Source organism: Zalophus californianus, chromosome 2 (assembly GCF_009762305.2).
Source record: "Zalophus californianus isolate mZalCal1 chromosome 2, mZalCal1.pri.v2, whole genome shotgun sequence".
In the NCBI taxonomy this organism is placed as follows: Eukaryota; Metazoa; Chordata; class Mammalia; order Carnivora; family Otariidae; genus Zalophus; species Zalophus californianus.
Genome location: NC_045596.1, coordinates 186,901,786 through 186,915,920, shown reverse-complemented (window position 1 = coordinate 186,915,920; position 14,135 = coordinate 186,901,786). Strand labels below are relative to the sequence as shown.

At 40.7% G+C, this 14,135-nt stretch overlaps 1 protein-coding gene across 1 annotated transcript; it reads left to right on the top strand.

Annotated features, from left to right (window-relative positions):
• The first annotated feature begins 11,386 nt into the window (after window positions 1-11,386).
• ANKRD37 (ankyrin repeat domain 37) lies at window positions 11,387-14,096 on the top strand. Its single transcript, XM_027598886.2, has 5 exons — window positions 11,387-11,607; window positions 11,807-11,959; window positions 12,778-12,869; window positions 13,417-13,620; window positions 13,864-14,096. Coding segments are annotated over exons 1-5 (477 nt in total). The 5' UTR covers window positions 11,387-11,580; the 3' UTR covers window positions 13,865-14,096.
• The last annotated feature ends 39 nt before the right edge of the window (window positions 14,097-14,135 follow it).

The window sequence follows — 14,135 nt, the reverse complement described above, 5'->3', positions numbered from 1 at the left end:
ACCGGTCACTGGTGTGAGCACTTGGAAGAACAGTTCCTATTGAGAGACACAATTTGCCATGAGTCTTGAGCATTCTGGCACATTCTTGCTGGGTATGTCAAGAACACAGGCCGTGACTGCTTTTTACATGCGCCATTTCTGAGGGTTGTGTTTGCAGTGAGTACCCTTGAGGGATAGGGTAGTATCTCCCCACAGATAAAGAACAGGTTTGTTTTTCTAAAAAGTACTAAATCCTCCCTGCTCCTCCAGTGCTTCGTTCTGTTCTCTTACAATGCAGCCTACTGAGTATACAGGCATCCACCACGGGTCCTTATTATGACCTCCTGGGAATTAGGGGTTGAGAGACCAGTTTCAGCATCATGCTGACACACTGGCTATTGCTTTTGCTAAGAGTGAGAAAGTCATTTATCTCTGACCCAGGAGTCTTGTGTGTTCTGCCGACATCTACGAAACAGGCTAGTTTCTTAGTTTTAAGTAGGGTAAAACCTCAGGCCCTGCACAATTCTTGGTACCCCTTTGCCTCAAGGTGAGATGAACTCAGCAATGTGTTATGTTCTCTGTGAGGTCAGAATGAAGCTAGTTGCCATCTGAGCCCACATTCCTACTTAGCATTCCCTCCTTGCCAGATTGTGCTTCTTTCACTTCCCTTCTCCTGAGAGTACCCCCAGCCCCACCCCCAGTGCATCACTTGAATAAAAATCCCTGGCTCAGACTATGCTTCTAGGGAACCTGACCTAATGCAATAGAGATATATGGAGGAAGAGGTACTTTATTCCTATTTTTCTAAAGTTGTCATAATAAAGGATAACTTTCCTTCCAATAAAATGTTAGACACAGTATACTGGGGATAGTATGTACAGCATAGTATATGAATTTTTTTGATAATATAATACATCATTGGTAAGAGAACTAAAATTAGCCTAATGATGAATAGCCTTTTTGAAAATGCTGGGTGGTGGGAAGGAAAGAATGATCTGAGGGTAGGGGAAGTCTATAGAGACAGAGATGGAAGTTACAGCTGCTCCTCTAACAGTCAGCAGAGTCGTGCAGATAGAATTGCAGGACAAGATGAAGCTAAATGGGTATTTCTTTAAGATTCAGGCAAGCTGGGACTCCTCTGTGGTTATGTCGTAGCAGGGATTTGAATTAGAATGAAAATAAACATAAATGATAAACTTGAAAGACCAGGGGAAAGAGACAAGTGTTTAGAACAGACTAGATTGTTGTACTACAAGTGAGAAATCATTACAGAAGGCTTAATTATAATGCCGAAAGACTTCTTTTTTTTTAAAAAAGATTTTATTTATTTATTTGAGAGAGAGAGAATGAGAGAGAGAGCACGAGAGGGAAGAGGGTCAGAGGGAGAAGCAGACTCCCCGCCGAGAAGGGAGCGAGCCCGATGCGGGACTCGATCCCGGGACTCCAGGATCATGACCTGAGCCGAAGGCAGTCGCTTAACCAAGTGAGCCACCCAGGCTCCCCAATGCCAAAAGACTTCTATTAAATTTTTAAAAACTGAAAAAATTAAAAACTAAAAAATTGAATAGATACAAAATAACTTTTAGATATATGTGTAAAGAATGGAGAAAAACAATATGATTAACATCCATTGCCTGCCATTTAATGTTTAAAATGTACATTACCTTTAAGTCTCCTGCAGGCTTCTCATTTAGTCTTCCTCCTCCCCCCTCCCTTTCAGCTGCCCTACCCAAACACTCCCTATTCTCCCTGTAAGCTCCCTTTTCATGTTTCTTAGCTATTCATGTTTTCTCTTCTGTTAAATATCTGCTTTTGTGACGTTCGTCTTGTTGAGTTGTAGTCCTTCATATGTCAGGCGTGTCTCTTATAAATAGGCTTCATTTAGATTTGTTGATTCTTTTTTATACCCAGGCTGATAATCTTTGATTATTACTGGTACATTTAGTTGTTTTACATTTATTTTAATCACTATTGAATTGGAATTATTTTGTACTTTCAGTCCATTTGCTAAATTTATTCATGCTGCTTTTTCTCTTTTATTGCCTGCTGTTGGATTTATTGAATTGACTAGGTATTTATTTTGCTTTGGGAATGTTGAACTTCCTGAATCATGGGTTGGTGTCTTTTAATAATTCTAAAAAATTATCAGACATAATGTATTTATGTTAGTTTCAGTTTCCTAAAGCTGCTGTAACAAATTACCATGGACTTTGTGGGTTAAAACAACAAAAATTTAGTCTTTCATAGTTCTGGAGGCTAGAAGTCCAAAATCAAGGTGTTGTCAGAGCCATGGTCCCTCTGGTTCTAGGGAGGAAACCATCCCAGATTTCTTTCCTAGCTTCTGGTGGTTGCTGGCAATCTCTGGGGATCCTGGGCTTGTAGGCTGTGTCGCTCCAATCTCGGTCTCTGTCTTCACATGGCCTTCTTTAGGCATATCCTCTATCCCTGTGTGTCCTCTGCTTATAAAAGGACACCATCCCCTGGATTTGGGGCCCACCCTAATCCAGTATGACTTCAACTTCACTTGATTTTTGTAAAGATCTTATTTTCAAATAAGGTTACATTCATAGGAATCAGGTTTTAGGACTTTGAATATATCTTTCTGGAGAGCACAGTTCAGCCCACTGAATTTTCAAATATGGCTTCTGCCCCATTCTATCCCTCTTCTCTTTCTGGCATTCCAGTTAGACCTTCCACCCATGTCTCTTATTCTGTTTTTCACATTTCCCATCTGTTTATCTCTTTTTGCCACGTTCTAAGTAATCTCTTCAGCACTCTCTCCCATTTTATTAATCCTTTCTTTAGCCATGTCTGGTCTGCTGTTAATATCTAGAATTTTAATATTAAATATTTAAAAACTTTTTATTGAAGTGAATATAAATACAGAAATGTATATGTAAGTTTACAGCTTGATGAATTTTCACTCAGAACAGGAAAGAGAAAATTACCAGCACCCCAGAAGCCTCCCTAGTACTCCCTTCTAGTTACTACAGGAACCTACATGTAAATACAATATTGCAGAAGTGATTTTTGCATGCCTTTGTATACCACATGAATGGAATCATGCACTCTGTATTATTTTGTGTCTGGCTTCTCTTGTTCAACGTTGTTTGAAGATTCATCTGTTTTGCTGTGTTGGTTGTAGCTTTCTACTTCTTGTTGCTGTGTAGTATTACATTGTGTGAATCTACCATAATCTGTCTCTTGTACTTGATGGACATTTGGGTAGTTTCTGTTTTGGACTTTTGAGAACAGTTCTGCTGTGAACATTCTTGTACCTGTTTTTTTCCTAAATATTTACATGCATTTCTCTGGGGTATAAACATAGGCGTAGTAATTCCTATGTCCATGGGTGTGCACGTTCAGCTTTAGTAGATTCTGCCAAATAGTTTGCAAGTGCTTGGGTACAAACTACTTTTTAAAATTAAGTGCTTGTTTTGGATCTCTGGTAGTTTAGGTAATTTATGGTAAGATTGCTTGGTTCATTTGAGTTTTCAGTTGAAATCACCCATTCAGTTAGGCCAATTTATCAGAAGTCCTGGTAGAAAGTTTTTAGTGGTCTTGACTCTGACAAGTATGAGACAGCGTTCAGTTCGGGACTTGTTCGCCTTGGATAGCTGAAACTTTGTACCTCTGCCTAACACCCTGCCATTATCTCCACTCCAGCCCCTGGTAACTGCCATTCTACTTTCTGCTTCTGTGAGTTTGACTATTTTGGATCCCTTATGTAAGTGGGATCATGTTATGTTTGTCCTTCTGCATCTGGCTTATTCCACTTAGCATAATGTCCTCCATGTTCATCCATGTTGCACAACTGGCAGGATTTCCTCCTTTTGAAAGACTGAATGATATTCCACTATATGTAAGTACCACATTTTCCTTATTCATCTGTCAGTGGACATTTAGTTTGCTTTAATGTCTTGGCTTTTGTGAGTAATGCTGCAGTGAACATGGAAGTGCAAATCTTATTTTGAGATTCTAATTTCAATTCAAAATATTCAGAAGTAGGTTAGCTGGATTATATATGGTAGTTCTATTTTTAATTTTCTGAGGAAACTCCATAGTGTTTTCCATAGTGGCTACACCAACTTACATTCCCACCAACAGTGCACCAGGGTTCCCTTTTTCCACATCCTCACCAACACTTGTTGTCTTTTGTTTTTATGATAAAGACTGTTCTAATGGATATGAGGTTTTCTCGTTGTGGTTTTGATTTCTTTCCCTGATGCTGAGTGATGTTGAATACCTTTTGGCCATATGTATGTCTTTTTGAGAAATGTCTATTCAGGTCCTTTGCCCATTTGTATTTATTTAATTATTTTTTTACATTTTAATTCCAGTATAGCTAACATACAGTGTTATATTAGTTTCAGGTGTAATACAATGATTCAACAATTCTATACATTCCTCAGTGCTCATCATGATAAGTTGTACTCTTAATCCTCCTTTGCCCAGTTTTAAATTGGGTTATTTTTTTATTTTTTTCTATTGAGTTATACAGACTGAAGTCCATTTTTTTTTGTTTTTTTTTCTTTTCTTGTTTGTGGTTTAGGTGTATTAGCTAAGATAAAACCATTGCCTACGCCAAGGTCACACAGATTTACCCCTTTGTCTTCTTCTAAAAGGTTTATTGTTTCAGCTATAGGTTTTTGCTCCGTTTTGAGTTATTTTGGTATACAATGTGAGGAAGTCTTTTGCATGTGGATATCCATTTGTCCCAGTACCATTTGTTTAAAAGATTATTATTCCCCCAGCTTCTGTTTATACTTTTAACTAAGTAGTTCTGTTTTGAAGTATGTGTATTAAATCTTTTACAGGCAACTTTGGCCTTTAAATTTTGTGTTCTAAACAATCTAGTTATTTTGAAAGGTAGAAACTTATTTAGAGATAGAGTTAGAAATGAATTTCTACTTTAAGTGGAAAATCAAATTATTAAATTAAGAGCGGAAACTTCTATTGGTATATGGAAAGTAGTTTCCATTTACAACTTCTATTTGTATATTGTCAGTAACAGGTAAAATAGGTAACTATTAAATTTGCAAACATCTTAACAATACAACTAAAATATTAAAAATTATTTTAATTTTGTTTAGGTGAAGGTGGCCTTTATATACTGAAATAGAGGGTATCTGCCATTATGTACATACCTCATCAAACAAAAAGTGGTTTCATTTCATTTAGGAACTTGGCTTCAGAATTGTAAAGAACATGGGGTCTATATTTTCCTCATCCTCTTTGTATGATAGAAAATTAGAGAGCATGTTAAGTGGTTAATGTCGGTAAGTGGGAAAAATTTACCATCCAATACGGTCAGTAAGGTATCAGGAGATCTGGGGTGAGGAGCTTAGGAGACGAACCAGGCTATTGGGGTTGCAGAGAATAAATGTGAGCCTCAGCCAGGCTGGAGGTGTCTCCCATCTCTGATAATGCACAGCCTGGACTCCAACAAGCTGAAGGATACAATTAGGGAAAGAGGGACAAAGAGAAGGTCTTGTGAAATTGTTCCTGGGCTCAGGATGGGGAGAAAGAGAATGAAGTCTTAGATGAAAAACTGCCATAATGGAGAGTGGCTAAGCTCTGCAGTCCTTGGTGAAAATGAGAGTGAAGGCCAAATGCTGGAGGCGCACAGAGCCTTCTGGCAGAAGAACCTCTCTTGCCTGGAGACAGGTGCTACCTGGACATACAAAACAATATCTTCTCATCAGCTCCCATGTAAACGCAAAGTAGAAAGATCCTGGAATCACACATAGGGCCACTTCAACACGTCGCAGATATTATAAAAAAAAAAAAAAAAAATACTCCAACTGGGTCCAAAAAGCCCCTTTGGATTTTGGCAAAATCAGATTCCCTCCTTGGAGAATCTCGGGATCTCTTGCAGCAGGTAGCCCTTAAGAAAGGGCCTTTGCTTCCCTCTGTGTTGATCATACACTCAACATGGTATGTACATCTGGGTTGGCCTGCTATTTCATTCATGTAAAAATTTGGATATTTGCAAATCCTAAATAGCAATTCTCACCAAAGTATCCCTCCCTCTTTAAAAAAAAAACCAATTAGGTAAAAATGTACATCTTTGGGAATGTGATAAAATTGTCTAAAAATGGTTTGTAAATTTTTTATGGAATAGCAAAAGGTAATTTAAATGTCAAACTGCTGTGAAAATGAGTTTAAGAATGTTAGTGTCTCTTATGGGTTATTCTTGTGTTCCTAGGCAGAGAAGAGTGAGCACAGCTGGCCCGGGGCTGCCATCTTTAGAAGGACATGCTGACAAGGTTGGTCCTTGGTTGGCATTTGGGAACTTGACACTTGAGTTGTCCCCAGATGACAAGATGAGTTTGCAGTGTTTACGTTTATATAAACAACATGATGATGTACGGCAGATTTGTTTCCTTCTGGAATTCTGTGATTTTAGTAGTTGCTAGGCAGAGGATGCCTACACGCCAGCCTCCAATAAAAACGTTGGGTCCTGAGTCTGTAATGGGCTTCTTTAGGCAGAAACACTGCATACATGATCCTGCGGAGCACACTTATTTAAAGTTCTTTTAAAATCAAGGTACAACACTGAAGTTCCTATCATAATAGATAAACAATGTTACTGGTACCCATGAAAATAGAGTTAAATAAGTGTCCTGGGCAAAAATGCAAAGGCCTGTGTTTATTGTTATTGTTCATTGCTGTTGTCTAGTAGTCATCAAGAGAATAATAGTGTTCATATATTATCTGGAAGCATAACCTGTACACATATATGGAAACCTAGAATATTATGGATATTACAGAGATCTCAAAAGACAATATGGAATCAGGCAGTGGACTTGTTTTTATTTTTTTCCCCCTTCCAGTTACGTCTATTTGTTTATTTAAAACAAAAGTGTTTTTTCATGCCCTGAAATGAGAAAAAAAAAGAAAAAAAAGTGTGGGAAAAGACAGGATGTCTTTTACTACCAGATAAGCACTGGGTGGAAGAGCCTGGTAGCTTTTTAATTTTTCTCCAATTTACCATGTTTTCTGTGAGCAAATAAACCAGTCTAGGAGAGATTGATTTGTTAAAAATCTTGGTAATTACGTGGGATTCACATGCCTCACCTGTCTTGTTCCTGCTGTGTGGAAACCTTTTTTGGCCAGTTAGGGCTACCAGGGTCTTTCCTGAGGGGATTCACTCAACATCCAAAGGTAAATGAGGGCACTTGTTATGATGAGCACTGGGTGTTATATGTAAGTGATGAATCACTAAATTCTACTCCTGAAACCAATACTAAATTACATGTTAGCTAAATGGAATTTAAATAAAAATTTGAAAAAAATATAATGCATTCTCTTCAGCTACTCTCTTTATATTCCTTAAATGAAAGATATAGGTTGCCCAATAAATGCTTTTACTGCATTTATTGTGGTCAGTTAAAAAGAGTGTATGATCAGACCATATACATTTTAATTTATAACATGTAAATATATGCTACTTTCCAATCTTTTCATCTAGGGTTGGAAGCTATCTCCTTAATAGGGGCTGACCATGAGAGTTTAGAGTTGTCTTTCTTTCATAAACCATAGGCATATATATGAATTCCACTTTATGTTTCTTTCAAATGGAGTATGAGTTTAAAATGGCCATAAAACAGTCTGAATGTAGAGCTCTTTCTCATCTTTTACAGTTGACTTATCCTCACCTACTTGGGAAACATTTTTCTTAGAGACTTGGTGATTTTGAAAGCATTGAGTTTGGTTTTCTCAAAAAATTATAGCTCTCACTGTTCCTATTTCACCAGTCATGTAATATTTAATTATATTAGATATTAAAATAATCTTTATAGATGTGGAAAAAAATTCAAAGTGATGTGAGCCCAAATAACTGAGCATTCTAGAAACAGCCTGGTAAGATCTTCCAGTGATCAATGCAATGGGCACTGGGTTTTGCAGAGGAACTGAAGTATACTGGTCAGTCAGAACAAAAAAACTAAGTAGTGATTGGTTTTGAAAACTTTGTGAAATTTTTTTTGTTCCTTTGTTTAAAACTAGCTTCATAATGTTTTAGGTATCTTCTGTCATTATTGTATTTGGGAAGAGGGTTACTTACAGGTGAAACTAAATATCTGAATAAACAAACGCTGTAATAGCCGTGGTCTTCAGAAAGAAAAAGAATACATAATGGTTTAATTTTCAGTTGCCTCAGTCCTCTTTTTTAAAATAAACTTTGTATTTTAGAATAATCTGAGATTTACCGAAAACTGCGAAGATAGTGCACAGAATTGCCCCTATTTCCTCTATTGTTTTCTTTTTTCATTTGTTTTTGCCAAATATTCCTTAACATTTTTTTATTTGAATATAGTTGATGTTACATTAGTTTCAGGTGTACAACTTAGTGATTCAACTTCACTATATGTTTCATTGAATGAAAGAGTTGTTTTTCTATGGATTATCATAATAGTCTCTAAGGACTTTATTTGCTTTTAAGAAGTTAATCTTCGGGGCGCCTGGGTGGCTCAGTTGGTTAAGCGTCTGTCTTCGGCTCAGGTCATGATCCCGGGCCCTGGGTCCTGCTCTCTGCTCAGTGGGGAGCTTGTTTCTCCCTCTCCGTCTGCCTGCTGCTCTGCCTGCTTTTGTGCTCTCTCTGTCAAATAAATGAATAAAATCGTAAAAAAAAAAAAAAGAAAATCTTAGTAACTTCAAATCTACCAACGATGACCAAAATTCTTTAAAATGTAGATACAAGAATGTGGTCTCTGGAGTCAAACGGTCTGAGTTCAGCTCCACCCCTTAATAATGATAGGACCTTAGGTAAGTTATCGAACCTCCCTAAGCCTCAATTTCCTTTCCTGTAAAATGGAACAGATAACAATACCTATCTGTATTAATCTTGGGGCATAGGAAGTGCTCAATGTCAATTTATTTTAATAAATTGGAATAGATATTAGTGGCCATTTAATATAATTTCTTATTTGTAAATCTTTATTTTACATCACTGCTGTGTATCATATTCTGCAACTAGACTGAATTGCACATAGTTCTCTTAACACTGGAAGATATTTTATACTCCTTAGAAATACTCTTCCCTTCATGGACTACCTGGCAGATTCCTCCTACTCACTCTTCCTCAGTCTACATTATCTTCCATTCATTTGGTCACTTAGTCATCATCCAACATTTTTTAAAAACATTCATTCTAAATGGCATCCTCTTTCTGGAAACATTATCTACCAGCAAATTAAACATAAATAGAATTAACACTGCTTAGAAGAGTGCCCGTTGGATATGCATCTTAGATCATTTTCCTCTTTAGAAAACTGACCCCCCACGGTACATGTTCAGTAATAACTCCAGCTGCTTGCTGGTAAACAGTATTTCTTCCCCACATGTATTTCTTCTGTGTCTTTTTGTGCTCCACCAGCTTTGTTCATTTTTAGAAAGCTTTTCGGCCCATTACTAACAGTAAACCAGATACTTAGCTGAGACATATTTTTTTCTGAAACATTGTCAGCAATGGAGAAGTAGGAAGTGATTGAAAGGAGAAAAGCTTTAACAACCATTCACAAAATTCCCTATCCTTGTGAAACTCACATATGTAACAAGAAGTTAACACTAATTACCAGACTGAACACTTGCTGAATAGAATCTTGTTTTAAATAAAAAGGATGTAATACGGAGGCAGATTCATCACACCAATATGGCATTGCACAGGTTAACTGCCATTTCTGTTTAGAACTCTAAGAACTTCTCTGATAATACCTTGTATCACTTCAGAATTCCTGAAAATGGATTCTTAAATTCATTTTCATCTGTGTGAACCTGAAGCTTAATTATATTCTTTAAAAAACAGTGCTCACCTAACTGATAAACAGGAGAAAAGGGCAATTGTCAGCGATCATGTGTTCTCACAGATCTCCGACATTCTTCAAATATCATAAAAAAGGTATTTTGAATAGTTTCAATATAAAAAATACAGAACACAAGCATGATTCTGTTTGAACATATATATATATATATACACACACATATTTATGTTCAGGTATACACAGGAGTAAGAATGTGGAAAACTACCGCTTGGGTCAGTGCATGATAGATTCATTATTGTAAAATTATTTTATGGCTCTTACTACAAAATAAACAAGATCCTGCAACCAAAATTAGAACTAAAAGTCCACTCATTGAGCTTGTCCTCCAAAAGCATAGTAATAAACACTATTTCCTCATGGGTCCTGCTCTCAAAGGTATGAATAGGAAGAAGGAAATCACCGAGGAGGTTAAGGAAAATGAATGTATGGCTCCAGCTTTAGCTTCTGGCAAGACCGATGTGGAAAAAAGCGTTCAGGAAAAGACAGGCAAGAGGTGATAGGTGTGGTGGGCGGCTACAGTGTGAGGTCCGGAAATCTGTCTCCCAAGCGGCGCCGCAGGGAACGACTCCAGCAGGACAGTACGCAGGCCGCCCGCCCCCCCCCAGCCACGCGCCCCCCCCCAGCCACGCGCCCCCCCCCCAGCCACGCGCCCCCCGCGCTTTCCCCTCCGCGCGGCCGCGAGGGAGCGGCGGCCCCGCCGGCGAAGAGCCCCTCCGGCCACACACGTCCTCGGTCTGCGTCCGACTCTCCTTGAACCCCCTCCTCCGCCCGCCCGTCAGTGTGCGGGCTGACACCGTGTCCTCGTCCTTTATGCAAGCTCGAGGTTAACAGCCCGGGCCCGCAACCTCTCCCCAGGCGACGAGCTCAGCGGTGCGTTAGCCAGTCCGCAGGAGGGGACACAGTACAGCGGTTGGCCGGATTTTACCGGATTCCCCAGTACGGGCGTGGGGTCACCGAAAGGGCCCGGTGTGAGAACTCGTCTAGTTTGGGGGGCGGGGGGTGGTCAGCGCGGTCCCTGTGCTAAAACCTTAGTTCACGTTCGCCGCCCCTCCGCCCCCGCATTCATCCCTGAAAGTCCAGGGCGTCGGTGACAGAGGCGAGCGGGGGGCGACTTTGCACGTGACGCCAAAGGAACGCTCATCCTTCCTCCGGGGCTGGAGGGCGCAGAACACGGCGCCAGCACCACACACAACGGCTTCCAGAGGGGGCGTTGCCAGAGTTCTCTCGTTTCCTGCTTACGTGCGTGCTAGCAGCAACGAAAACCTTCGCCCGCGACACCCGCTTCTCCACAGGGACCAAAGGGCCGGGCACGCTAGTGTGCGACGTGCCAAACTCAGCGCGCCTCATGGCTGCCGCTGGAGCGCCACCCCCCCCCACCCCGCCCAGCGCCCTCGGCGGCGCACGCGCACTGCGGCGCCGCCGGGGCTCCTTAGGGCCCCGCCCCGAAGTGGGCGGGCCTGGCGCCTCCCGGCTGGCCAATCGGCTGGCGAACCCTCACCTTCGTCCCCAGCCTGCCTCGCGGGGGCACGTGCCGGTGTTTGTGTACGTGCTGCTCCCGCAGGGCGGGGAAAGGCCCGGCAGCCGGCGGGGCGAGGCTGCTGGGGCGCGGCCAGGGCTGGGGCGCGGCGGCGGCGGCGGGGGGCCGGCCCCCTGACCCGGGCAATCTAAATCCTCCCGCACTCCGGCGGGCTGTGCACTCTTTCCTGCTGGTCCCCAGCGCCTGCTGCCCCGCCGCTCCGCACTCCCAAGGGCTCCCGTCCTCTGCTGTAGGCGGAAAATGCTGTTGCTTGATTGCAACCCGGAGGTGAGACGCGGGCCCCTTTCGTCCTGCAGGCTTACTTCTCCGGGTGTCCGTCTGCTCGGGAGCACTAGCGAGGGGGACTGACCACTGAGCGCTGCCGAGGCAGGCCTCTTCAGAGTTAGATTTGGGGCGTGGGGGAAGATTCTCGAGCGCGGGGCAGGATACAGGCAAGAGGGGTGCTGGAGCTGTTCTCCTCCCGCAGGTGGAGAGTCTGAAGCATCTGCTGGAGGCCGGCGCCTCGGTCAACGCACCCCCGGATTCCTGCGAGCAGTCGCTTGTCCATTTGGCCGCAGGGGGCGGCCTTGCTTGCTTGCTTCTGTGGCAGCTGCAAACTGGCGCTGACCTCAACCAGCAGGTAACTAGGTTACTGATTGTTGCTGTGTACAACCCTCCCCTCCACCCAGATCCGCACAAACGTTTCGCAGACGCCAAAATACTGTTTCCCTTGTGTAAACATGGCTCTCGCAGAGATGTCTGATAGAAATATAAAGGGAGACATTTAAGAAATGTGGAATCTAGTAGCCACATTAATGAGATGAAACATGAAATTTTATGATTTAACTCAATATTTCAGTAGGTAATCAATATAAAGCATTACTTATATTTTCCATTTTCTTTTCAGACATCTCAGTCTGGTTACATTTACAGCCACGTTTCAACTCAGTCTGGCCACATTTCAAGTGTTCATTAGCCATCTGTATGGCTCCTGGCTAGGATATTGCTCAGCATACGTAGGTCTACAGTTTATTTCAAAAGGAACAGTTGCTACATTACCAAATTAAGTGTCTCAGGACAGTAATTACTTAAATAACAGTTGTGAGGCAAACTCAACAACTATTACAGTTTTCTACAGAACTTTCTTATGGTAGTCTGCATCGCCCATTGAATATTAAAGTAGGGTGAGTTTAAATTGTAAATCGTTTTACCTTTGTAATACTCTGCTTCTTATTCACCTGAATTTTGATGTAGGTAGTTGTGATGTGTTTTACTGATGAAAACTTTGTATTTAATAGAACACCAAGTGAACTTTATTAAAAAAAAAACCCCTTGAATTAAAAAATTGAGTACAGTGTGGTTCTAACTGGCTTTCTTAAACAGTAATTAGACTTCCCCTACCAACCTCCACAGAAATTGTTTTGGGGAGAGACTAAAATGTGCTGTCTTATCTTTAAGGATGTTTTTGGAGAGGCTCCACTACACAAGGCAGCAAAAGTTGGAAGTCTGGAATGCCTTAGCCTGCTTGTAGCCGGGGATGCCCAAATAGAGTAAGTATAAAATCAGTGGCTTCAAATTCTGTATTTTCTTGGATTATAAGTTAATGAAACTCCTGAAGCTGAATTCTATGTGCTTTTAAAAATGTTTGCCTACCTAATTGACAATTTAGAGTTGTCATTTAATTATTAATTTAGGCTGTTAATGATACCTAATACTATTAAATTTAAGTAAAAAATGGATCCTTAGCAATCAGAGGTGCAGTTCTGTTCATCTGTTGTGGCAATATTACATCTTAGTTTTGGTTTGGGATAATCCCTTCTATAAAAGTTCTCATTGACTTCCTTTGAGTATTCCTTATTATATTGAGCACAGAACACTCTTTCATTCAATCAGATGTCCACTCTTTGCTGAACTCTGTGCTAGCCACTTAGGGTGCAATAGCAGGGAGTATTGGAATTTCTCTGATTCCTTTACTACTTCTGTTCTGAAACCAACATTTGTATAAGCCCAAAGCTCCTTTGTAGAAGGATATATTAAGAAAAAAAAGGCTAAACAACGACCAATTTTTATGTAACTCAATTTTTGTCTTAAATTCAGTTTATGTAATAAGAATGGACAAACAGCTGAAGATCTTGCTTGGGCCTGTGGATTTCTAGAATGTGCCAAGTTTCTTACAACAATTAAATGTATGCAGACAATAAAATCGAGTGACCGATCCGCTAGAGATCATTGTGTTCCGGTGCCCAGACAGAAACGAAGTTTTGGAAGTGTAGAAAATACAGCTGGAAAGAGGAAGCGTTGGTAAGTAACTCAGTACTGTTTTCTTCCTCCTTCAGGGATTGCTTATTCAGCACAGTTAGTTGTTTCATTTAAACATCGGCAGTCTTATTTCTAGTGTGTCTTTATTTTTGTGAACACATTTTAATACTGGTTATAGTAACTACTGCTAGATTCTAGGGCCCAGAAATCATCCTGCACAATGGAAGGTTGGGGAGAAAACCTTTTTTAAAAAGTTCTTAATGTCACCATGTTTTTTAACCACAGATTCACGTTGGTCCTGAAAAGGTTTGAAGAAAGCCTTCACTCCGTGCAGATCCACTGCCCAGCCAGAAGCTATGGCTTTTGGCTCACCAGGTGTATCTCAGCTCCTTCTAGGAAGGAGGAAAACTTTCTTCTAAGTGAAGATAACATTTAAGAATACATGTTTTTACATGCCTGTTAATATTTTGGTTGTGCCTGCTTTTGTCTTTTAAGTTATTAAAGAATACTAAAGAATACATTGTTTTCTTTGTGTAGTACCTGCAGCCTTTGAAAAA

Bases quoted from the DNA above. Each gene is read 5' to 3' on its own strand.
- ANKRD37 (XM_027598886.2), top strand. From the start codon at position 11,581: ATGCTGTTGCTTGATTGCAACCCGGAG. The intron at 11,608-11,806 runs GTGAGACGCGGG...CTCCTCCCGCAG, and splicing joins TGCTTGATTGCAACCCGGAG to GTGGAGAGTCTGAAGCATCT. The intron at 12,870-13,416 runs GTAAGTATAAAA...TCTTAAATTCAG, and splicing joins GCCGGGGATGCCCAAATAGA to TTTATGTAATAAGAATGGAC.